Source organism: Clytia hemisphaerica, unplaced genomic scaffold (assembly GCF_902728285.1).
Source record: "Clytia hemisphaerica strain Z4C2 unplaced genomic scaffold, Clytia hemisphaerica genome assembly, whole genome shotgun sequence".
In the NCBI taxonomy this organism is placed as follows: Eukaryota; Metazoa; Cnidaria; class Hydrozoa; order Leptothecata; family Clytiidae; genus Clytia; species Clytia hemisphaerica.
The window spans coordinates 959,712-984,211 of record NW_027104020.1 but is presented as its reverse complement, the minus strand read 5'-3'; the positions used below and the strand labels follow the sequence as shown (position 1 = coordinate 984,211).

The following is a 24,500-nucleotide window of genomic DNA, read 5'->3' as shown; positions in this document are numbered from 1 at the left end:
GACATCTCATATCACTTCTGATAAATTATTTTTTGTTTCTCGCTCTGAAAAAATGAAATTTGATCCCGTGAAAGCTTTTTAACAAAATATACAATATTCTCAAATATCTCGATGTTTTTATAATCACTGGCTTTCTCAATATATTAACAGGCTTGATTTCAGAGAAGAAAGTTGATATTCCAGACAGAAGAGGGCATTGTTCTTAACTACGCTGCTAATAATATATTTTTATATTTTTAGAAAAACCTCAATAACAATACACACAGAGACATAGAGAACACTAATAATGACGAAATTCTAGAATGATACAAAAAGACCATTAAACATTCATCCGACCAAACAATTAACAAGACTTTGGAAAATGATGGACTATGCTCAGACATAACCTGTGTTTATCGACCACCTTAGTGTAAGATACTCAAGAAAAATAAATAAGCAATTTTGAGATTTCTATAAAAATGTGTGATGAAACGGACGGAGGAGCAGTATCCAGAGCTCTCGACAAAGACAATAAGGACGAGATGTTTTTAGGACGACACAAGATATTCCAACCAGAGTTTGATCCCCACAACGACGATTCTTTCGAACACATTTTCCCACCCGATTCGTACAATATGAGAACGTTCCCTCGTGGTAAATTAATCATTATAAATATCGAAGAGTTTTCATACCATTCTGGTTATTATGCTTCACCAAGGAAAGGAACGAATCGAGATTGTGAAACTTTGGTCAATATGTTCTTAGATTTTGGATTCATCGTTGAAGTCTTTAAAGACATTAGTACGAAAGAGTTGATTAAAGTTATGAAGCGAATATCACATGACCATTTTCAGCCAATCAGTACCCTCTTCATGGCTTTCTTAACACACGGTTTAGAGAAAAACCTTTACATGACCGACGGACCAATAGAAATTCGTAAAATTACCGATTACATGAAAGGCTCCAATCTAGCCGGGAAACCCAAAGTAATGATTATCCAGGCTTGTCAAGGTGTCAACTACATGGATACATTAGAAACAGATGGTCCAAGCAGCCCTTCGAAACGCGAAATTTCCTTCCCAGCCGAAGCTGATTTTCTTTACGCATATTCAACAGCGTATGGATTCTACTCTTGGCGAAATGGTGAAACAGGGTCCTGGTTTATACAGGCTCTATGTAAAGTGTTCACCAAACATGCACACACAATGGACGTTGTGCGAATGTTGACTCGAGTCAACGCTGAAGTTTGTCAACAGGTTTCTTACACTAATGATCCGGACACGTCCGGTAAAAAACAAGCCACGAGTACTGTTAGTCAGTTACGGAAAGAACTTTATATTTTTCCACCTGTTTCTTGAAGAGCAGCCTTTGTTATTGACCAATGTTATGGTGGATAGTGCGTCCTGCTCCAAATATTCAGAAAATTTCAATGAACTCTCGCTAATTTGAATTATGAATCTTTCCCGATAATTCGAACTAGATTCTCATTTTCTTTCGAGGGACAAGTTAGAATCACCGTTCGAGTTCGAATTAGTGAGAGTTGACCGTGATCTTAGATAGAAATCCATGGAAGGGAAATACCTAAAGTTAAACTAATAATGTTTCTTCCTTTTGAATCATGGACAGGGTATGATAGAAATTGATCAGAAATTGATGAACAAGGGCACTCCTAGTGACTTTAAAAGTGCATAATTTTATCCATCTTTTTTTATAGATACCAGATATGTAGATTTACAAGTATTTAGATTATATCAAAAGCTCTCTATTTTTAGCCAGTTGACTTTTTTAAGAATCGAAATTTGCTGGTCCGGCTGCTGGTTTTAGATTCCACAGTTGGCTGAAACATTAGTTAATGAATTCGTTCTTTATTGCAATTATGAAATTTTTTCATTTTTTTCATTTTCAAAATTTAGAAAAATACTTGGCACTTTCGTTACTGTTTTTTTTTTATTTCAAAAATTTGAATGCTTTGAATTCTGAAATAATTACACCACATTATGCTAAGACTACCAAATTTTGAACAATAGGCAATTTTCAAGAGAAGGATTGCTAAATTCCGTTTTCAATTTCTATCAAACTAAAGTCGTATCCCATAGATATTTTTAATTCAATTATTCTCATCAAAATTTAAATTTTATCTATTTTGTGAATTTTCTTTTACTTATATTATTAAATTATTCAAATTTTATGTGAATTTATGGATAATGCATAAATGAGGGATAGACCATTTTGAATATAGGTTGCTCTTAGCAACAATGACGTATCAAGTTATAAATAAGCAATCTGAGATGATTTTTCAGTGACAAAGTATAGGAAAAAGAAGAAAAGGAAAATCTCAGCTAAAATTTCATAAGTTATCTTTTGTTTTGAAATATTTTCATTTTGATAAAAGCTTGATTTTAATTTGACCTGATTTGACCACATTCTTATTTGACGACTTGCTAATTATTTTAGCATCAATTTTTATCAACTTAGATGGTTTTGTATACCAATAACGCGCCAAATTGGGCATTTTTCATTGGTTTTGTTTTATTTTTCTCGAACAGTGAGTATTCATACATTTCTCTGATTTTGAGTTAATTTTCCCCTTCTCACAGACCCGGTAGGATTTTTTCAGCCAGTGGGGATACAAATAATGGACTGAAACTCGAGGGGGATTGATATTCCAATATTTTTTTATGGCTGGGGATTTAAATTCTTTTGTTTTCAAGTCAGAAAATCCAGCGGGCATGGGAGAAATAGCACAATATTTTTGCAGTGAGGATTGTTTTATTTGATTATTTTCAGTGGGGACAAAAATTGGAGGATTATTTTCCACCGTGGACGATATATTTTAGGCAATTTTTCCAGTGGGAAGCTCTGGGGTCCTAGTGGGGCAGTGAAGGGGGTGTTATTTTTTTATCATTTGATAAGACATCTCGCCTTAACCTAATTGCAGCATTGTCTGTATCTTCTCTTTGCATATTTTTGATAACTTGTACAAAGTTGCATGTAAGTAAAGAACACGAAATCTATTGGAGGATACAAGTAGGTTGCCTAGCCTGAATTAAAGGAGATTCTTTGTTAGCTTATGTATATATAAAACATTCCCACTTTCATTTAGCTGTCTATGGTACTGAAATCGATTTTGTAAGCGAGCCTGCAGCCGTTTCATATTTCGAGTGTGGATCAGAGGCTACTATCCAATGGCAATATGATGCTTCCCACAATGCTTTGAGTAGCATCAAATGGTATGAAGCGGATGCCAATGGCAATCTAGTGGATGAGATTGCAAATTATGGAAACAATACTTTCCTACTCAATGAAGGATCACAGTTTACACCTGCGAAGGAAACAAGGTGATTTACTTCAGTGCTTGATTTAGTTTTTTTACATATGTTTTCCTTTCAAGCATTCGCTTTTTTAAGAACTTTGCCAGACCGCCAATAAACACAGATTGCGCCAGAGAACCCTGATTGCTCTCAATCGCCTAGTTATCAACTCGTGTTATTAACCTACAAAATCATGAGATTTATTTACCATAGACTGGAGTCGTTTATAATAATATTGTATAGTAATATTGGTGTTATATGATAACACTTCAATTGTCATGGGATGGCATTAGTTTGCATAAACTACAATTTGTCCTTACCATTTCCTTACTATATTTGAATTAGTTTCTAGAATGATCAAGGAAAGAAGTCTCCAAAAGTTAGAACTAGTTTGTTATCAGTAATCTTGTACCAGGAATCTTTCTATAATCGGGGAGAAACACATCTTAGAATACTATCTGTATTTCGAATCTTTATTCGAATTAGATATTCCTATCGAATCAGTAAAAGTTTACGTTCTCATTTCGGGAGAAGAGCCTCTCGAAACATAACCAAACAAAACTCTTGATCCAAGCCACGATAAATTTCCAAATAAAGACTATACAATTTATTTATTCATTTTCTTTATGTTTCCACAGGGTATCGTTTTCTCCAAATGCTGGTCTGAAGATTGCCTCCTTTGCACCTTCCGATGAAGCCATTATCAAGATCGATGTTGTTTATGACAATATCGATCACGCCACTGGTCAAACTGAAATCAAAAACCAAGGTAAATATCCGGGGTGAATATCGCCTTTGCGTTTGACGGGCGTCTTTCTTATAGGGATTATCAGATGATCTTTGATATTTGGCTTAGAGATACCTTTTATGGTCCTAAGAAACTCCTCCAAAGTTTTTGACCCAACTATTTTCCAAAGCTGAGATATTCGACTTTGAATTTTCAATTTTTTATATGAAAACAATAGAAATTCAACGTAAAGACTGTGTAAAGACTCGTTTTTTCATTTCATATTGCGTTAGACGGGTATCTTTCTTAACATTGATTTAAAGCGTTATATATTAGTTTGAAAATTACTTTTACTAAGAAGTTAAACTATTTCAATGAACATTCATTAAACATCGTCACTTGTAGCTTTGAAAAAAATCCGCCAGTTAATCCATCGAAGCTTGGGTCTTTCTGGATGTTTTATAGATTTTTAGTCTTTCACCGGTGCATGCATACGTTAGAGACGTATTAATATAATTTTATCCAAATTGTTGTTTATTATCGCCAATCAAGCTTGTAATAAACACGAACCTTAAAAATGTTGTTTTCTCTCTCTCAATTCCAGTTTCGGCTGTCGTGAATTTTGAAGCAGCCACAACATACACTTTACTGGGCGGTGGATCCGCCTCCTTATGGTGTAATGTGACCGCCCTGCCAGCACCTTCCATTTTATGGTACCACAATGGTACACTCATACAATCTGATGGATATACTTATGACATTACAGGTGAATTTTACTGTTTTTCTTAGCTGGAGTATATACATATATCAGTTATAGTTCCTCGAATACGTAATGCGACCTATGTAGAATTCAATCCCTAAAGGAAAATTTAATACTAAAGTTGGTGTTTCTCCGGTCATGTTTTTATACAACTTTTGAATTCTCTTACAGAAACATCTACAGTTCAATCAGGCTGTGGAGCCACTTTAGTGTCATCCAGGCTAGATCTGATGACAATAGGCTTGAATAATACTGGAGACGTCCAATGTGCTTCTTATTACGAGACAACTCAAGTCAATTGGAACAACCAGACTACCAATGTTGTCGTGGAATGTAAGTATGATACGTTTATAAAACAATTATAAAGTCGTACCCTTATAAGAACAAAAAGAACACTAGGTAAAAACGTGTTACAGCTGGTAAAAGACTATCAATCACTAACTCAAATATGGAAAGTCAAAATTAACAAAATCTACCTGTACCTGCGTCTTTAGGATCATCTTCTTGATGACATTTGGCATCATGTTCATTCTCTTTCCCTTGAAGCGCGGTTTTAGAAAATTGATCTCGCAGCACATTATTTCTTGAATTTTGTCTCATAACAATCTGCAGAGTAAAATAGAAACCTGTAACTTTAATAGCAGCTTTCGAATTAGGTTTTGGTTTCGTTCTCATTGAAAAGATTTTTTTAAGAGTGGAATTTTATCAATATTCTCTAGCTAATAATTACATTTAAATACTTTCCTTCTCAGATCCTCCCGGTGCAGTGACCGCTACTGAAGGAAATTTCTCCTCACCAAGCATCAATCTTGGTGCAACAACAACGCTTTATTGTCAAGCTTACGCTAATCCGTCACCTTCGTACCAACTGGTCCGCAACGGTGTCATCCTTGCTACCCATAATGCAACTGACGGAGAAGTTTCGTTTTCGATCGGTCCCGTAGGTTTGTACGATGACGGGATTTATACATGTCGAGTCATAAACAAACACGGACAAGATGATTTGGATTTAATGCTTAATATCTCAAGTAAGAGTAAAATTTGATAAAGATATGATAGTAATTTTAAGACATTTGAACTTTTGCTTCTCTTCATTAAAATCTAAATGAAAGACTGAACAATACCAAGAGCTGAAAATTTGGGACAAGTTGGAGTTTTTACAAGCTTTAATTTGATTTTGTTGGTCGTTAACCTTTAATAAAACAAATTTGTTACTGAAAGAACGTGTTATCTCTATTACTTCAAATGACCAATAAGCGAAGTATTTTATAAAAACTCCATCTCATCCCCAAATTTTGAAATAGTTGCAGGTTCATTCCATTCCCAATTGTTATAATAATCATATTTTTTGTCTTATTGAATTTTCTCTACTTTCTCTTCAGTTGTCCCGACGTTTTGGTCGTTCGATAATTCCATTAAGATTTACGATGAAGGAGACATTATAACTTTAATGTGTGGAATCAAGGCTAGCCCGTTGGAGGTAAGTGAAATACATGCCCCTCTATCTCACCTTCTAGTGAATTACACGCCCCTCTATCTCACCTTCTAGTGAAATACACGCCCCTCTATCTCGCCTTCTAGTGAAATACACGCCCCTCTATCTCGCCTTCTAGTGAAATACACGCCCCTCTATCTCGCCTTCTAGTGAAATACACGCCCCTCTATCTCGTCTTCTAGTGAAATAAACGCCCCTCTATCTCGCTTTCTAGTGAAATACACGCCCATGTATCTCGCCTTCTAGTGAATTACACGCCCCTCTATCTCGTCTTCTAGTGAAATACACGCCCCTGTATCTCGCCTTCCAGCTTACTGAAGTTACGGATCAATTGGGTTACTTAATAAGGTGCGAACTCTTTATGTCTTTTCAGTAAAAACAACAAAAACCCATGTGAATTCCAATCTTCTTTTCTCTTTATCACCCAGACAAACAATGTAAATTGGACTAAGATCTCCGGTGAAAACAGCGTGTTCACCGAAACTAAAACCATCGTCAGTTCAAACTCCAGTATCACGTACATTCAGAACGACATGATATTCACTTCAGTCACCAAAGATATGTATGGACATTATCAATGTTATGGTGAAAACAACCTTGGCAATGTCAGTGATAGTTTTTGGGTTTATGTCAATTGTAAGTCGAATGCATTGATTTTCCACTTTTGTATTTTTGATATTGTCTATACATCAATCCACCTATCCGCAGACACGTGTTTTGTTCTTGTTAGGACTCGTCGGTGCAGCTCGGGTAAGCGAGTAAACACTAAGTGTTGAGCTTCGCATAATCGCTTGTGGTGAACGGAGAAGCACAGCTTGCTCCTCAGCACAGTCTAAAGAGTGTCACTCGGCTGATGATTGTCTAAAGACATGAAAGTTAGAGGACTACAAAAATGAAATAGTTGTTTTCTTCTTGATTGTTATGTATAAAAACTTAGAATCACTTAAGAAAGAAAAAAGACACATCTCCGTGTTACTCTTCATTTACTAGAAGTTCCAGACCTCTTAAAATCATTTATTCAGGCCTTTCATGTTTCATATTTAACCAGTCAGATTTTATCAAAAATGGTATAAACCGTTCTTCCAACTTATATCATATTTTTTTACGTTTAAATAAAACCTTGAATTTTGTTATGATCCTTGATCTAACAGGTTCTAATTTTTATTTTTCAAGGCGCGCCCAATGTTACGGCAACGACTCTTGTACAACCATCTGTCACACCAACAGAAGGACAATCGGTCACGTACACTTGTACAGTAGAGGGTTTTCCTAAACCCACAGTCACGTGGCAGAATGATGGTGTTGCTATGACAACCAATGTCACTGAGGTATGACTGTCAATTGGTTGGTTGGTTCATAAAATAACATATTCAAAAACCTGCTCCATTGCTTTTAATTAATTATATTCCAATCAAATGCAAGTTCAGCATGATCGCTAGATTTATTTGCTAGACATCTAATTTAGATGAACCGATAGACTTGTTCGATAGAAATGGAAAATTTTAGGCTGTAGTTTGCTATTTATGTAAACAAATCAGGCTGATGTTTGAAAACGAAGAATAAAACAACTTATAATTTTCTCACATAGGTATCAGCAAGTAACGTAACAGGATTATGGGTAGTGACTAGTGAAATCGAGATTTGGTGGCACAGATCACATTCTGGTGTCATCGGTTGCTATGCAACGAATGGTATTGGTTACGCAGATAATGAGACCACAAATGTCTTCCTTACTTGTAGGTCGACTTATTTTTCCCCCGTTAAAATGAGTGTTAATATATATAAGTTCGTATTTCAAATTTGTTGTTACTGGCAAGTACCTTGTCATCTCGATTCATATCCATCTTCTGGTGTCAAATAATGGTCTTTTCGTTAAAAAAAGTAAGGGACTGGGAGTCAGCAGAACGCCCTTTTCAAGGATCAAGCTATGGTTAATTCGTTAAAACTTTCTAGCACCAAACGGAGAATGAAAGCAAGTTTTTGGGAATTTCTCTTTAAAGTAACCAAGGAAAAAACAAAAAGCTATGCTAGAAGTTGAAATTCACTTTCTCGATCTCTTTTATCCTATCATTCTAATTTCTTTATTTGCATTCAGACCAACCGGACATTTCGTTGGTGGCGCTCGATCGTGATACGTACGAACTTGGCGGTGTGGAAATATTCAGTACGTACGTCAACGACTCCGTTCTCCTGTACTGTAACATTACGTCGTATCCACAGCTCGTGTCAAGTACCGCCGGACCCGTCCGTTGGTTTAAGGACAACGTCGAGATTACTTCCAACGTAATCAAATTCAACGAATCTGTGATAGATAACACGTTTTATTACACGACTACCAGTGCGATTCGAATCGATCCAATCGAAGAAACAGAGAACAGTAAAGAGTATCGATGTGAAGCGAGTGTTTCGGGTTTCACTTCCATCAGTAAAACGATTCGTGTTCTTGTCTGTAAGTTCTCTTCTGCTTTCTTAGTTCGGTGATTTTGTGAGATGCTCCTTATAAGGCTCTTTCAGAAAAAATGATTAAAAAAAGTTGACTGATGGTGTTCATAAAACAACTTCCAAGGCTCTTTCAGAAAAAATGATTAAAAAAAGTTGACTGATGGTGTTCATAAAACAACTTCCCGTTGGCTAGACGCAAAAACATCCAAACTTTTGGACCAACTGTGCTCTATTAAGGACTTTCTGTTGGTCCAAAAGTTTCGATGTTTTTGTATCTAACCAACGGGAAGTCGTTATGGAGACACAATCTCAGTCCTGATTACCCATGATTCATTACGTTTATGAAGTGGCTTATGGATAATTCTGCAAGTCTTTCCAAGCTGATCTGTCAAAGATTGACTTCAAATTACGGAATGGTGCAAACGATAAAATGGCTTGAATAAAAAAAAGTACCGTCAACTCTCTCTAATTCGAATCTCTACTATTCGAATCTCTCTATAATTCGAACTGAAGTATTGGTCCCCTAAGCTGGAAAGTGATATAAAATACTCTCTCTGTCATTCGAGTCAATTGTATACTCATTATACTGTATATTACTACTTTCGACTAAACGCCCCCTTCTTTTAAACGTGAAATCGAAAAAAAAAGTAATAAACTCCCGGGGCGTTTATTCGAATTTATACGGTAACCTATTCTTCACAGTAAACGGAATGCTCACAAATGTACCGGACACTCCGTTATGCGGTGCTCTGGGTGATTCTATCTTCTTTGATTGGCAATACACTTACACGCAACCGTACGATGACATTGTATGGGAAAAATATATCGATGGGAACGAAACTGTAGAATTTCTGGTCGGAAAATTACAACCCACTGCACCAGGTCTCAACATGAAAAGTAAGAGGATATATTTTTTTTTGAAAAATCTTTGAATGTTGAAGTCTGTCATAAATGTGTGTACTTTATTTGCTACGCTTTGAACATCCCTTAAGGCCGGTCTCCACTTGCGCGCGCTTCAATCGCACTTTTTCGAGCAAAGCTTCCACGCTATTGGTCAAAAGAAAAATGAAGCAACTCCATTGGCGCGATCTGACGTAACGGTTGAAAAAAGTTAAAATATTCAAAAGGATAGCACTTTTCTTTCAAGCGCGCGCTACATTTTTTATGACGTAATTTTTTTCCAAGCAAAAAGGATTGAAGCCAAAAAGTGCGATTGAAGCCAAAAAGTGCGATTGAAGCGCGCACAAGTGGAGACCGGCCTTTAGTATGATTATAAGGACATGGTTTTTGAGTGAAAGCTAAACAAGAGCGTGTACTTATGATCTTATTGTTTTTGACAGCTCGTCTGTGCATCACTTTCCAAGAGATTATCATGGGTGGTTTAATATATGTTAACTCTGAGCTGCTCTGAGTGTTTGTGTTATGCAGAAATTCAACAAAAGCTCATAACCCTTTTAACAAGCCCTCTTATAAACGACAAGTGCAATATAATTCTAAAAGTGATAAATAGCGGAGCCGGCTGACCGTGAACTCCATGAAAATAAAAGTATCTTCGTAAAATATCGATCGAATTTTGTAAAGTTTATCAGTTTTCCCAGCTGACATACAACGTTCTTTCAGCGTTTATCTAATGTTCACAAAACAACGTTTTGTACCAGCTGGGTTAAAAGATTTTCTTTTCATCCAACATCAATCCGAACATGAATCATAAAATGATGAATATTTCACTTTACAGACGACACCAAGTATACGTATGAAGCCAGCACCAAGTCTGGTCTTTACATCCACCATATTGAATTGTCTGATGAAGGTTATTACGGTGTCAAAATCAATTTCGATAATTCTGCAGAAGTTTTTCATCACGTCACATATCTCACTGTTGTTGGTATGAATCATAATTCTTTTTCTGTCTTAGCGGGGCTTTTGTAATTATTGATTCCACTACCCCAATGAATTTATTATATTTTATGTATAGCAGCTTTGGACTCTAATTTATCCTCGGTTTGTTTAGATTAACTTGTCATCCATCCCAGTCGAGCCTTAGTAATAACCTCTGGACATTTTCAATTGGCGGTTTTCTATCAAAATCGTTGTTTCGTCTGTATCATGCTTGATAAGCTCTCTTGAAAATATTGTATAGTCTTTTCTTTAGTACAAGTATAAAGCAACTTAAAGTAATTTAAAACCAATAATGTTTGATTACTTTTTCATTCCCAGTCAATCCACACAGTATGTCAATCACACCTAATGTTGCGACAGTTTACGAGGAGGAGAATATCACGCTCACTTGTACGGTGACCGGAAAACCCGCCCCAGACCTCTTCTGGTATTTTGAAGATGATTGGACAACAGCATTGACAAACACAAGTGATTATTTCATCACTGACTGGAGTACGGACACGGTTGGCAATGAAACCATTGTGACGTCAGATTTAACGATCACGAGCGCGAGCCATCAAGATGTCGGCAATTATTCGTGTGGAGCTAAAAACAAACTGACTGAAAAGAGGATTTACAGAAGAGTTGATGTCTATTGTAAGTGTATTTGATTATCTTCTAATAGCCTTTATACAGTATTTTAGTCAGCTCTAGCTCAATTGTGATTAGAACTTTTATAGATTTGGTCATTTTTTCATAATCTTGAAATCAATCTTGCTCCTATTTTGCTTGGATGAGCTGAAATATTCAAATTAATTACTGAAGGAAATTTTCGTGACTCATTTCACTTTTTAATTAAAGATACATATTCCTTTTGGCGATACGGAAAGGAGGCGCGCCTCTTAAATGCAGACAAAGCAGAATTAACAAACAAAAATTCCATAAGATTGTGCTCACGCGGTGCAGGAGGATGGGATTGTTTTTTCCTTTTTGTTAAAAAAATGCTGTTTAAGCAAATGGTAAGAGATCATTCATTTATTGGACTCTTCCAGAAAAAAAATGATTATGGGTGGGGTCTGAGGATATAACATTTTATGGTAGTTTACCCCCTCCCGGACACACACTTTAGACCCCAGACAACAGGTCTAACCCCCTGAACAAATATCAGTCGATCCCCGGACATTCAAAACTACCCCAAAACAGGCCAACAAGGTAAATTTTGTAAATTTTTCACTATCCCCCCCGGGCAATATATCCTCCACCCCCTATGTACAAACATTTTCTGGAAGAGCTCATTCCGAACTTTTATTATTGGTTTTCTTCAGACGCTCCGAGAAACACAACATTGAATGCTACAGTGAACCCGGTTCATCTTCTTTCCACCACGCTTCTTCAATGTGATACTGATGCATCCACTGAACCCATGTATTACCTCATCTACAAAGATGGTAGCTTGGTTGCCAACGTTACGGATGGGATATACAATATTTCATCTGTGGCATATTCAGACAGTGGTAATTATACGTGCCACCCGTACAATGTGATGGGCTTTGGTGATAATGCAACGCTGGCGTTGGAAGTAACAGGTATGTATATGTAATAACCCAAAAATGTAGTCTGATATGAACCAAATTCTTTCTTATTTAGTAGCTGACGAATGTCCAAAGACATTAAAATCGGAGTACTACAAAAAATGAAATAGTTGTTTTTTCTTGATGATTATATAAATGCAAAAAATTAACCAATCAATCTGAAACTGCCAGTTGCAAGCAAAAAGTTGTGAGAATTCGCTCCAAAATTCCATAGTTTTTCATTACATTTTGAAGATACAGGGGTGGGTGAAACCCAGAATACCGGCTCCCTAGACTTCTACCGAGCTACAATCAAATAATATTTGATAAAAAGAGGAATTCCCTACAAAGTTCTTGTAAACACCAAAAGTGATATTTAGTCACTTCTGTAATGTAGAGGATTTCAACTCTGAGACACACGATTATACTTATTCCATTTTCAGCGCAACCGATCCTCGATAATTACACAAGTCCTGTCTACGGTATCAAACCTCAATCATCAAGTCTAACGTGCACCTTCTATGGGAATCCAGCGCCTGAAATCACTTGGACAAAACTGGATGGTGGTGTGTTATACGATAACATCACAACAGAGACTATCGATAAATGTGTAGGGACCATCGTCTTCAAAACATCAACGGTTACTTTCAATCCAACTGAATTAGAACATTATGGAACGTACGAATGTTCCGCTGATAATATTTATGACGCCGTACAACAAAATGTATCACTTATCGTACATTGTAAGTTCTATTACTGTTAAAAAAAAGTATTGAGTTCAAACCATAGATATAAAGCCCAAAGGGCTAGATGTCGTGCTTTAAGCCGTCGCAGGCAAAATAAAGAATATCGGGAAAAATGTTGTTGCCATTGTTTTCGAAAACCCGCGAAGCTTCTGACTGGTCAAGCGCTGAAATTCTATTATAATGTCACGTGATTTAGGTAGGATTTCCTACCTAACCTCGGCACACTTTTCAGCAAAAGCACTCCATCTAGCCCTACGGGGTTTATAAATCTATGGCTCAAACATGATTCCGAGTAGAAGGTTCTTGCTTGTGTTTAACAAAATGTAAGATAGATATACCAACACAATAATTATTTTTACATCAGTCATTATGATTAAAAAGAATTAACTTTCTTTACAATTTTCATGACGTTAAAGTTATTGAGAATTGTTTTTTGTAAAAGTTATTCATAAAAGATGTCTCATGACAATTAATATGATAAACATTGCAAATTTAGTGAAACACACACAAGAACTTTCTTTCTATAGAAGTGGTACGACTCGATGCTTTTTTTCGGGGCACCCTGTATATTAGTGGTAGTTTGATTACTATTAAATTTGATAAATTGGATAAAGGGATAATTGGTAAAACCAATAATCGAGGACTTTCAGACAGTCTTTCTAGAGGACTTGCTGCCTGCTGACTCGCCTTTCCTTTACTGTTACTAAATTTGGAAAGTACTGGGATTCCAAACTATTTGAACCCCTTGTTTGACGTCCGGTTTGCTGACATAAATAACGGGCCGCATAATATTATATGAATTTAGGAATGTCTATTGGTAATACCGTTGATCTACATACGAGTTTAAAATTGACAGGTGACCCTTTAAAGCCATTCATTTTACGGATATCCCATACTACCTATCAAGCTACTAATTGTTGTGTTATCTTGTTGGAATAGATAGGATTTCAAGAGCTTTTTGATTTACCAATACTGTTGACAACTCACTTAATCATGCTCCTTTATTCAGACGCGGTGAATATTACGAGCCATACTCTGATCCAAGAATATGACAACCACACGACTGGTGACACCAACATCGTTCGCAAATGTACCGCTGTTGGTTACCCAGGCCCTCTCACTATTCAATGGTATGAAAAGATTGTTTTATGAAAGGGGAGAGAGTATTTATTAATTTAAAGTTTCAATTTTCCTTGCCACGATGAACCATAAGGTAATCAGGACTGATTGCGCCTCCATTTTAGACCAAAAAAAGGTCGCTCAGAGCGCGTTGGTCCTGATCAACCTCGTCCCCGTGTATCCCAGGCTTTATTCACGTTACTGATTACTGAGGTTAAGCATACCAGGATAATCACGACGACGGACGATTGGTTTAAACTCACTAGCCTGTTAAATTTTCGTTCGTCGTCGTGATTTTACCGATTTACTTAACTTAACTATTGACGTTATCTAGCGCTAACACAGGGAACTAGGTTGGGTCCTGATTACCCATGATTCCTTTTGACCGTGAAAAGACTAATGCTTTTGAGTACTTCAACTACTTCAAAGACATTTGACGTCATTCGCCCCTTGTATGGAGAACCCTGGCACTCAGCTTCTGCCGCATAGGTCGATAGTTAAAAATCTTCTTAGGTGAGATCAGTTTAATTTGTTGTTCTACAAGCCCGACCGACCCTATTTTGGCTAAAATCAAAAAAAAATAAAAATATTGAATTTCCACTACAATAGATTTTACACACTAGTTATTTGTAAGAATTAAATTTGAATAAAGCTGCAAATTAATTCAAGAAATTGAAAAATTTAGAAAATCAAGCATTCCATACACTACAATTTTATTATGATCTTCATCGAAGATAAAATAAAGTGAGTTTTTGATCCAGAAGTATTTTCGGTACCTTACCAACCCTGATAAATGAAAAATTTATTCTTATTTTACCGACCGACCCATATTTTTCTAACGATCTGCCCGTAGAACAAATTAAATTGGTCTTGCCTTATAACTTGATAAGGATGTGTAAAGGACAAAATATCGTCAAAGTTTTATCACGAATTTTTTCTTTTTTCAAGGTATTTGAACAGTCTACCCATTTCGCGCCATTCCGCTTCACAGACGACGGTTAGTAGTACAGACACAGAGGTTGAAGTAGAGAGCACGCTCACCATGAACACTTTGGATAAGGACGATCTGGGAACGCTCATGTGTTTGGCAAGCAATTCCATTGGAACCGATAATGAAACAACTTACTTTAATGTCATGTGTAAGTCATCTTGAATGTTTGGTTATATGGGAGGCCCGCGTCTAATTAGTAGATTGCGAACTCCCATTGAGACTCCCATTTGATTTTCTCCCCAATTTGAAAAATTGTCACGAACAATCGACTCACTACATTCTTTGTGACAAAGCAGCGAACATACCATCGTTTATCTCTTTGAAATTTCGTGCACTTTCTTCTCCACTTCATAGGAAAACACCCCCCCCCCCCCCCATTATCCTCTCTTCCCGGGCCATCCCATGTCGCCCATCTCAAGGTTTTCGCAAGTTTTTGTTAGAACAAATCATAATAGAGAAATTAAACCCTACTAAAGTAGCAATGGAATATAGACTAACGAGAACATCCAACTGAGAACATCCTGTACCTCTAAATCTATTGAAAAAAAAGAACAGTCAAAACTTGTGTTATTATCAAAGATAGTGTGTACTTGAAGAGGATCTTGACTTTAAATCGTTTTTACATGATTTTTTCTCTAATTGGATAAATCCTTATACTGTAGTCTAAGACAGACTTAAACAAAATTTTGTGTAAACTCGAATACGTGTGTACCAGAGTTATTACTTTCACCGTGATCGAAGAGATTTTCAGTAAATCAAATCCTCATCTCTTTATCCTTGTGTACGTGAATTGGATTCATACATGATCAACTCATCTGCATTTTTATCGGCTCCCGGTATTTTGAATGAAGTGTTTGAATGGCGATTTGTAGGGATAATAAAGTTTTGAGCGTTCGTGATAGCTGTAAGGAAATTATCTTTAGCTTTCCTCACTCTATGATTACAACCCCATTTTGATGAACAACTTGTACTCATTCACCTCGCCACCCTGTTTACATTTCTCTCCATCCACGCAATAACATTTACCATCTCGTTTTCGCAAAGCACCCATGCTTTATTTGGTCCCACAATGCAACTTGCACTCAGCTGAAAAATAAGTTTGAATGCACCATAGGTGAGACACTCCCTGGAAATGGCGCTCTCGATTACCTCATAGTATGACAGTCGATTAAAAGAAATTTAATTACTAAGATAAGTCTAATTGTCATTTTAAAATGCTTTGTGATTAAAGACTACCTTTATTCAAAAAATGTTTACATCATATTTAATTAGCTGCTTCAAAGAAAATCCATCTGCAAACCGACCAACCAAAAAAAAAGTGAAAACTCCTTCTAATTTGGTTTTTACCAACATACTCGTATAACAATAACCCAGTTTTTTTAAGAAGAATAGGTTATAAAAAGTCCCGGGGGGGGGGGCAGTCAGGCAAATTGACCGACGGGTATGCGGCGGTTAAGGGTATGTTTTTCAAAATATCAGAAATGCACTGTAAGGGTGGACTTTTGATAAATGCACTGTAAGGGTGGAAATTTCAGCAAATCTGGGAAAAACTGCAAATTTTTGCTCGAAAATGTTGATTTTTTTGCTCTAAAAGAGTTTAAAATTTGAAAAACACTGTAAGGGTATGAATTTCACCGATTTTTTTCTGCACTGTAAGGGTGCGATTCTAAAAGCCAACTTTTTCGCCGCACATACCGTCAGTTGGTAAACCCACTCCCCCCCCCCCCCGGGTAAAAAGTACATTGACATCTAAAAACTAGAGTTCATGGAAGCCTTTCCAATATTTTTTTTGCTATTGATTTCTCATTAAGATGTAGCTGGTTGCTCATTAAGATGTAGCTGGTTGCTCATTAAGATGTAGCTGGTTGCTCATTAAGATGTAGCTGGTTGTTCGTTAAGATGTAGCTGGTTGCTCATTAAGATGCAGCCTATCCCTATCCCATCAAGCGATATTTTTATATTTTTTTAGTTCCCACTTAGAGTTCCCACTTAGGGTCCCACTTAGAGTTCCCACTTAGGTTCCCACTTAGAGTTCCCACTTAGGTTCCCACTTAGAGTTTCCACTTAGGGCTCCCACTTAGAGTTCCCACTTAGGTTCCCGGGTTCCCCTATCCCACTTTTCCGGTATGCCGTTGTAAAGTTTGTTTTCATTTTCTTCCATATACGAGGCCCCCCAGCGGCACCCCTAATCACGCCATCACGCAAAAAAATTTTCTCTATCACGCATCACGAAAATCGCTAAAATTTGTCATCATGCAAAAAATAGCGAAACATAGCCCAAATCACGCATCACGCCTTAAATTTTTGCCCTATCACGAATCACGCCAAAATCTTGATCACGCCATCACGCCAAAAAATCTCTAATCACGCCATCACGCAAGAAAAAAGTCCCAATCACGCCATCACGCAAGAAAAAAGTCCCAATCACGCCATCACGCAAACCGCTGGGGGGGCCTCATATACTAACTCGGTACTCTTGTTATCTTATTGTACAGTAGTTTATTGTATAGAGGTTTAAACTAGGCTACGTCATATCTTCCTTCGTTTCGAGCGTAAAACTCCTACTCTTCGGGATATGAGCACTGCTCTTGTTTTGAATATTGAAATTCTTCAGATAAATTGCATGCGCACTGAGGTTTTAATGAAACAATAGAGAGTTTCGAAACCTAAGCTAATAATCAGCTGTGTTTTAAACATTCTTTTATTGGAATCTCTATTGATAAACATCTTTTGTGAAAGTTGTCTATTATGTTTAAACCTATTAATAAGCAATTCCCGGTGGGGGTCACTAGTGGCCGCCTATAGCAGTGCCTATAGACCAAGAGTAAGGTCTAAAAGCCTGGAGCTGTCTATTGTGTAGACTAGGTTTAAACATAATACTCTTAGGTTCCAAATAAACGCCTCCCCCCCGCTTGTTAATTTTTCGAAAATTTTCCAACCCCCCGGACCTTATTAGGACCCCCCCGTTTATTAATCTCTAAGAATATTTTCAGCTGTCAAAGAGAAGGCCCCTTATTTTGCTCCAAATAGCCTGATTTTAGCCTATTTTCACCTTATTTTTGGGTTTCAGAAGTACAATTTCCAACCCCCCGGCAATTAGGTCCCCCCCCCGCCCCGTTTATTAAAATCTAGAAAATTTTCGAACCCCCCCGTTTATTCGAACCCCCCCGTTTATTTGGAACCTAAGAGTAGACAACTTTCACAAAAGATGTTTATCAATAGAGATTCCAATAAAAGAATGTTTAAAACACAGCTGATTAGCTTAGGTTTCGAAACTCTCTATTGTTTCAGTGAGTAGGAGTTTTACGCTCGAAAAGAAGGAAAATATGACGTAGCCTAATTGTACAGAAAATGATGAAGTTCAACTGGTAATTCCCAACTTACCAGGGTATTTCCAATTTAACCAATTCCCAAACCACAAGCAGTTTATCTGCTTTTACACATAATAAGAGTAGAGTTTTTCTTTCAATTTTATATTTCCCTTGGTCGAATGTGGCATTCAAATGTTGTCATTTTTTGGACGTCTATTATTCATAGACCAGTAATATCAAGAAATAAAGAACTAACTTACAATTGCTACACGGTGTTTCATTCTGGCGAAGTCTTCAGGCAATGCAGGTGTATTGTAGATTGTATTTCAAATAAATAAAATGAAATAATATCTACAATACACTGCATTGCCTGAAGACTTCGCCAGAATGAAACACCGTGTAGCAATTGTAAGTTAGTTCTTTATTTCCCAATATTTCGCTCGAATTTTCTTGTGCACTCTGTGATACCAGTAATATAAATCGCCCCGTGTAATTGTGTTTTTGCTTAAGCTTTTCAATAGATGATCTTCCATTTTGGCTCGTGTTCACGGTCGCCGTTCCAATGTCTCAATAGATTATAAAAACAGTTGTAGCTCTCTGATTCGACGATCTACTCTTCGATACGCGCCATAATTCGATGATATTAAAAGCCACCATAACGAAGAAACTCATGAGCGACGATCTACTATTCGATACGCGTCATAATCTCGAAAGCGAACGTAACCAAGAAACTCTCATAAGCGACGCTCCTTTATTATTCAATACGCATTACTCGATGAAAATCCAATTCCCCTTGAAAGTCAGACTTCGTCAATACTCTAACACGAACCTTTATTCTAACATGTAGACTGGGATCTTAATAAACCCATCCGCTGAACCCCCGCACGCAGTTCTCCCTTTTTTCTTTTTAAAGACTGGTCTCCACTTTCGCGCGAAACGGGTGACAGTTTTTTTTAACCTTTTTGCCTGAAAAAAAGATCACGCCATAAAAAGGTTTCGCGCAAACAAGAAAAAAAGTTGAAGGAAGTTCTACTTTTTTCATCCGTTGCGTCAATTTCGACCAATTCGATTCCGCAGTAAAAAATAACAGGCGATAAAAAAGCGGTTTTCGTCTAACAGGCTACCGTAAATCCTGTGCCCTGTGTGAGTGTTTGGAGGTCTATTTCATAGATCAAAGACACATTGCATTATAAAGAATTTCAATCAATTCTTGATATGTGTAGATTACGTGTTTCTTATTCAATCCGAGCAAACTAAGGGGGTAAATTCTGGTTTTTTTGGACGAGTATAATGACGTAATCTTAACTAACGACGTAATCTTGATACACACGCACATCAAAAATACTGATAAAAAATGGATACTGATTAGGATGATTTTTATAAAAATGTTAAAAATACCCATGATTGAACAGAAATACACCATAATCTTATGGGCTTTTCCAGAAATATTCCGTGCCCCCTGTTGAGGATATTGGATATCCAGCAGGGAATAGACCTTATCGGAGTTTTTGATTTTTCTAAATAAGCGATGTATTGTGGGATTGTTTCGAGTGTATTACAATAGAATTCCCTCGAGGAATTCCTAAGAGATTTCTATTGTAATACCCCCGAAACAATCTACAATGCATCGCTTTTTTAGAAAAATCAAAAACTCCGATAAGGTCTATTAACGATTTTTGTTCAAAAGTGGGTATACAGGGGGTTAAATATCTACAAGGGAGCGGAATTTCAGGGGGTAAAGTGTCTTTTCAAGCAACAAATACGATATCCAGGGGGTAAGCATCTTTTTAAGAGATTCTTAAAACGTGTTTCTAACCTTGGTAACTCTTCCATTGAAATAATCGAAATAAATTGGAGTCTCCATAACTCGAACGCGAGAACACTAATTTGTTTGAGTTAAGGAAATTTCGAGTTATGGGGTAAAGTTTGTAAGGCATTGTTAACTAAAGGGTCGATAAAACTTGTTGTGTTAAAGAGACATTCGAGTTGTAGAGACTCCGATATACTAACACGGCTCTACAGCATGACCTTTGCGTTTTCTTCCCCATTAGATCCACCAGAACTGACAGCAAACCCAAACGCATTGGAGCAAGTCAACCAGGATGCCATCTTGCGTTTATCATGTGTTGCTACGAGTAACGAACTACCAACATTCACTTGGTACAAAGATGGTGTAGAAATTACCCCTAATGCAACGCATACTATCACCAATGCTGAGAACCAACCAGATTCTTACCACACAACTAGTAATTTCCGAATCACCGGAGTGGCGACGGACCATGCTGGTGTATATACATGCCTTGCGTCCAACAGTTTGGGGAATGTCAGCTTTGCAACAACTGTTGATGTACTTTGTAAGTTCAGTCTCTTCATTTGTTTTGATGTTCGTGACTTTTTGCTGTGAAAATAAGCTATTATGCAATAATATGACACCTTATCGGGGAAAACTTCGTCGGGGAAAAGTGACGAAATTTTGGACAAGTGACGAATATTTTCCCCGACGAAAATTCTCCCCGGCCTTAATGCGTTTACCAAGTGACCAATTTTTCCCCGATAAGGTATATAATAATTGACCTTGAAAAGCTTTGATGTCCTTCTTTCCAAAAAGCAGTCCCGCTTTAAGTAGCATGATTTTTCTATTCATTTTCTATCCACAGATCCACCTACCATTATTGATTTCCCACCTGTTGAAATTACGGCAACCGAATATGAAAGAAACCTCAAGATTAATTGTACGGCGACCGGTAATCCACAACCGGATATCGATTGGTATTTCAACGGAACCCTTTACATTGTGCCGGGAGACGGGAGGGTGGTGAGTGATGAAACCAAATTATCAGACAGCTTGACAACCTATCATTCGCTGTTGTTTACGACCGTGCAGTTAGAAGATTTTGGAGAGTGGACATGTGAAGCCAAAAACACACTGGCGGGAAATATTGCTGCTATGGATACCAATAAGACGTTAATAAGCATCATTTGTAAGTTTTATGAAAATCCCTTACAATCAATCTTAAAAACAAAAGAAACATTATACCTTCTTTTGTTGTTGAGGGCCCACAGCGTATCAAGAACGGGTTAAAATTTCGAAATATTTAAGGGATGATGTTTCTTTTGTCTGTCTTTTAAATACCTTTTATTCTAGCTCTACTAGATAAACCGATGTCTGGATTGATGTATCAGATTTGACAATATTACAAAGACTAGACAAAAAAATGGTTAATTATGATGATTTAGGTAAATGTGTTCAATGAAACTTTTCGTTACTTCAGATAATTTAACATTCGCACGTCCTGATCACCCTCAAGAATATTACTACGTCAACGAATCAACTGACGTCTCCCTTTCGTGTCGCGTCAAATCGTATCCTGCTGCAACGGTGACGTGGAGTGTCGCTACAGTTGACGTACGATACACGTTCGGTGACGACGTCATTGAGAACACGGCAGAATATGCATTGGTAGAACGTGCATGGAATATCACCAACGTCAACAGAACGGATGCTGGAAATTATCAATGTTTTGCAGATTCGGGATTGGAACAGGGAAATATCTCAACTGTCCTTGTCGTCTACTGTAAGTAACCGAACTAAGTTTCTAACTCGCTAAGGCTTTGTTTAGATGACCTACATTCTGCCCTACCCTATTCTAATTGTTATAGTAGGCAACAATTGGACCGAAAAAGCTTGTAGTTTAAATCTTTGTTTGTAATAGACTGATGTTGCATTGAGGTCAAAAGAGGACAACCGACTAACTTTAGACTGCCAACTCTCTGCAAATTATAGATTACAATCAGAATAGACAGGGCTAAAAGTTGGCTGTCTAATACAGAGTTAAACCCTCTTTACTTGTAAACTTATAGATGGAGCATTCTCTGAAATCGGATATTCATTATTAGTTCTCCACGAATCTAAATCTTAGACCACGATTCTCTTGACTAAGCTGTAAAGCCAGTAAAAAAGACCGCCTTCATATCTCATATTTTGTTCGACGTTTTTTCATTGCATTATAGGTGTATTCATCATTTTAAACTTTGCTTTAATATTTTAGATCAGGGAAGCCCAGATACAATTGATACAATCAATTTGAACGAAGGCGATCCATTATCTCTACAAGTTCCATCCTTCTATTCAAACCCTTACTCAAATTTCTACTATTACTTCAACGATACACTCATTGGTTCGGACCATACTATGGTCAATACAACAACCTCACAGGATATTTTCCAAACAGTGCAAGAAACTTCTCTTTCCAAAACAGCGGTGGATTACACCAGCTCCGGTGTCTACAAAATCCAATCCTGCAATCTGGTTGGCTGCAAAACTGATATTTGGAATGTCATCGTTGAATGTAAGTATTTTAGTACAGTTGGCGCTCTCTAATTCGAACGCGAAAGAGATTATTTTGAATTTTCCCTTTTAGTATGGACTATTACATCGTTTTTAGAAATACCAACCATAGGCCCTGTCGAACTTATCAGACGAAGAGATTTGTAATTGTGATTTCATTGTCTTTTAACAAGCTTTTTCCTCTTTCGCATGTTTCCGACGTACTTGCTCTATTGTCTTTAAATCCGACAGTGCCGATCACTCTCGAGAGGTTTTAACCAATGGTAGAGACTTGAAAATGTGATTACAAACGGCCTTACATATTAAAAATTTTTTCTTGATTTTCTTGCTTCAAGTCAAACCGGTGTTAACGACCATCATTCCGCAAAATACACATGTTAACGAAACTGAAACATTGGAAATCGAATGTACGTTCCTTGGCAACCCAACACCAGCAGCAATCACTTGGAAACATAATGGCGTCACCATAACAGACGGTGGGGCTAACACCATCACTCAGACCACACTCTACACCAGTCTATTTTCGTCTAGTGTAACTTCAACTTTATCCATCACGAACATTGGCAAAACTGCCGGCAATGAATATGAATGTTCGACGTCTAATAGCAAAGGCACGACCACAGCTGCTTATAATGTTTCCGTCTGCCGTAAGTTTCTTTCACAGGTTTTTATTTTCAATCAATAAGTGCATGATGGTGCTAAAGTTCATCCATAATGATTTCCTCTTGTGATATGGACAGCCTAGTTATCTGTCAAAGCATAACTCACTTTCATGGTGGTAAGTTTCTGGAATGAATGAAAAGTAAAGATTGCGTTCCATTATTATGGCTTTTTCCTTGTTTAATTTAGTCTAGATCTAGACTAATAATTTAAAATTTCAGGTCAATAATCAGCTTCACCTAATTATCAAACACTAAAAGGTGAACAGTACTGCAAAAGAAAACAGTACTGCAAAAGAGAAAAAATTATTCAAACATTCTCTCGCGTGGTTTTTTTTATGGCAGATATACTTCTATTTTTTACTTTGTAGGAGAATTACCCCTATTTTGCGTAATAAGAATAATGGTCTGGAAATCGAGACTGTTGAATGTTTAATTCTGCGCCTAGATTTTGACCGGAACCTACTCTCTTGTTTTCCTCTTAACGCATGTTTAATTTCAATTTTTGTTCATTTTAGATCTACCTGTGATTACAACAGACCACCCAACATCAGAAATCCGTCTAACCGAAGGCGACGCCTTAACACCACTCACTTTAGTCGTCGAATCAAGTCCAGCCGCAACCCTTACTTATTATAAAGATGGCATCCCATTGGCTACTTCCCCATCAGTGACTGAAGTCAATAATGCAGACCCGACTTGGTATACAGTGGAGCAGACCTCCCTCCCTTATTCCTCCGCAGCTGACCGCACTATGTCTGGTCAGTATAATGTCACAGCATGTAATCTGCTTGGATGTGTAACCAGTCAGCTGGCAACATTGGTTGTTCAATGTATGTATAGTTTATGAATGGTTTCCTTTGTCGTAAGATTTCCTTATGAAATTGGTGAGATCACGGTTAAAAGCTGAAATCTATTTAGCAGCAGTGTCCACTTTTACACTGAGAAAGGCACGGCGTATTTTTTTAGGTATTTTCCTTATTTAGCTAAAGTTTTCTTCAGTTGTTATAGGGGGTGTGGAATAGTGAGTTACAGGACCCCCATTTTGGTACAGTTAACTACAAACTCATCCGGAAGGTACTTAGGCCAAAATTTGCTGCTGGGTATGTGTGGACGATAAGGATCGTTTTTTTTATCTTTTAAAGTCTCTCTAAGGGCTCCAA

The 24,500-nt window shown here is 37.2% G+C and overlaps 2 protein-coding genes across 2 annotated transcripts in view; both read left to right on the top strand.

The window, feature by feature from the left end:
* Positions 1–363: 363 nt before the first annotated feature.
* Positions 364–1,415, top strand: LOC136811467 (caspase-3-like). Its single transcript, XM_067068079.1, has one exon. The coding sequence runs from the start codon at positions 459–461 to the stop codon at positions 1,335–1,337; it is 879 nt and encodes a 292-aa protein (XP_066924180.1). The 5' UTR covers positions 364–458; the 3' UTR covers positions 1,338–1,415.
* Positions 1,416–2,277: 862 nt separating this feature from the next.
* Positions 2,278–24,500, top strand: part of LOC136811555 (hemicentin-1-like) — a 32,161-nt gene continuing 9,938 nt past the window's right edge. Inside the window, exons 1-24 of the mRNA XM_067068176.1 lie at positions 2,278–2,524; positions 3,083–3,317; positions 3,929–4,059; positions 4,622–4,783; positions 4,949–5,110; positions 5,530–5,805; positions 6,160–6,257; positions 6,701–6,908; positions 7,446–7,600; positions 7,861–8,008; positions 8,368–8,721; positions 9,417–9,611; positions 10,450–10,599; positions 10,932–11,249; positions 11,918–12,178; positions 12,607–12,906; positions 13,919–14,039; positions 14,977–15,167; positions 20,382–20,684; positions 20,988–21,311; positions 21,603–21,905; positions 22,380–22,679; positions 23,014–23,325; positions 23,856–24,170. Coding sequence (XP_066924277.1) covers positions 2,455–2,524; positions 3,083–3,317; positions 3,929–4,059; positions 4,622–4,783; positions 4,949–5,110; positions 5,530–5,805; positions 6,160–6,257; positions 6,701–6,908; positions 7,446–7,600; positions 7,861–8,008; positions 8,368–8,721; positions 9,417–9,611; positions 10,450–10,599; positions 10,932–11,249; positions 11,918–12,178; positions 12,607–12,906; positions 13,919–14,039; positions 14,977–15,167; positions 20,382–20,684; positions 20,988–21,311; positions 21,603–21,905; positions 22,380–22,679; positions 23,014–23,325; positions 23,856–24,170 — 5,392 coding nt within the window. The 5' untranslated portion in view covers positions 2,278–2,454. The remainder of the gene's footprint in view (positions 2,525–3,082; positions 3,318–3,928; positions 4,060–4,621; positions 4,784–4,948; positions 5,111–5,529; positions 5,806–6,159; positions 6,258–6,700; positions 6,909–7,445; positions 7,601–7,860; positions 8,009–8,367; positions 8,722–9,416; positions 9,612–10,449; positions 10,600–10,931; positions 11,250–11,917; positions 12,179–12,606; positions 12,907–13,918; positions 14,040–14,976; positions 15,168–20,381; positions 20,685–20,987; positions 21,312–21,602; positions 21,906–22,379; positions 22,680–23,013; positions 23,326–23,855; positions 24,171–24,500) is intronic.

Excerpts from the sequence above, each read along its gene's own strand:
- LOC136811467 (XM_067068079.1), top strand. The coding sequence starts at position 459 with ATGTGTGATGAAACGGACGGAGGAGCAGTATCCAGAGCTCTCGACAAA.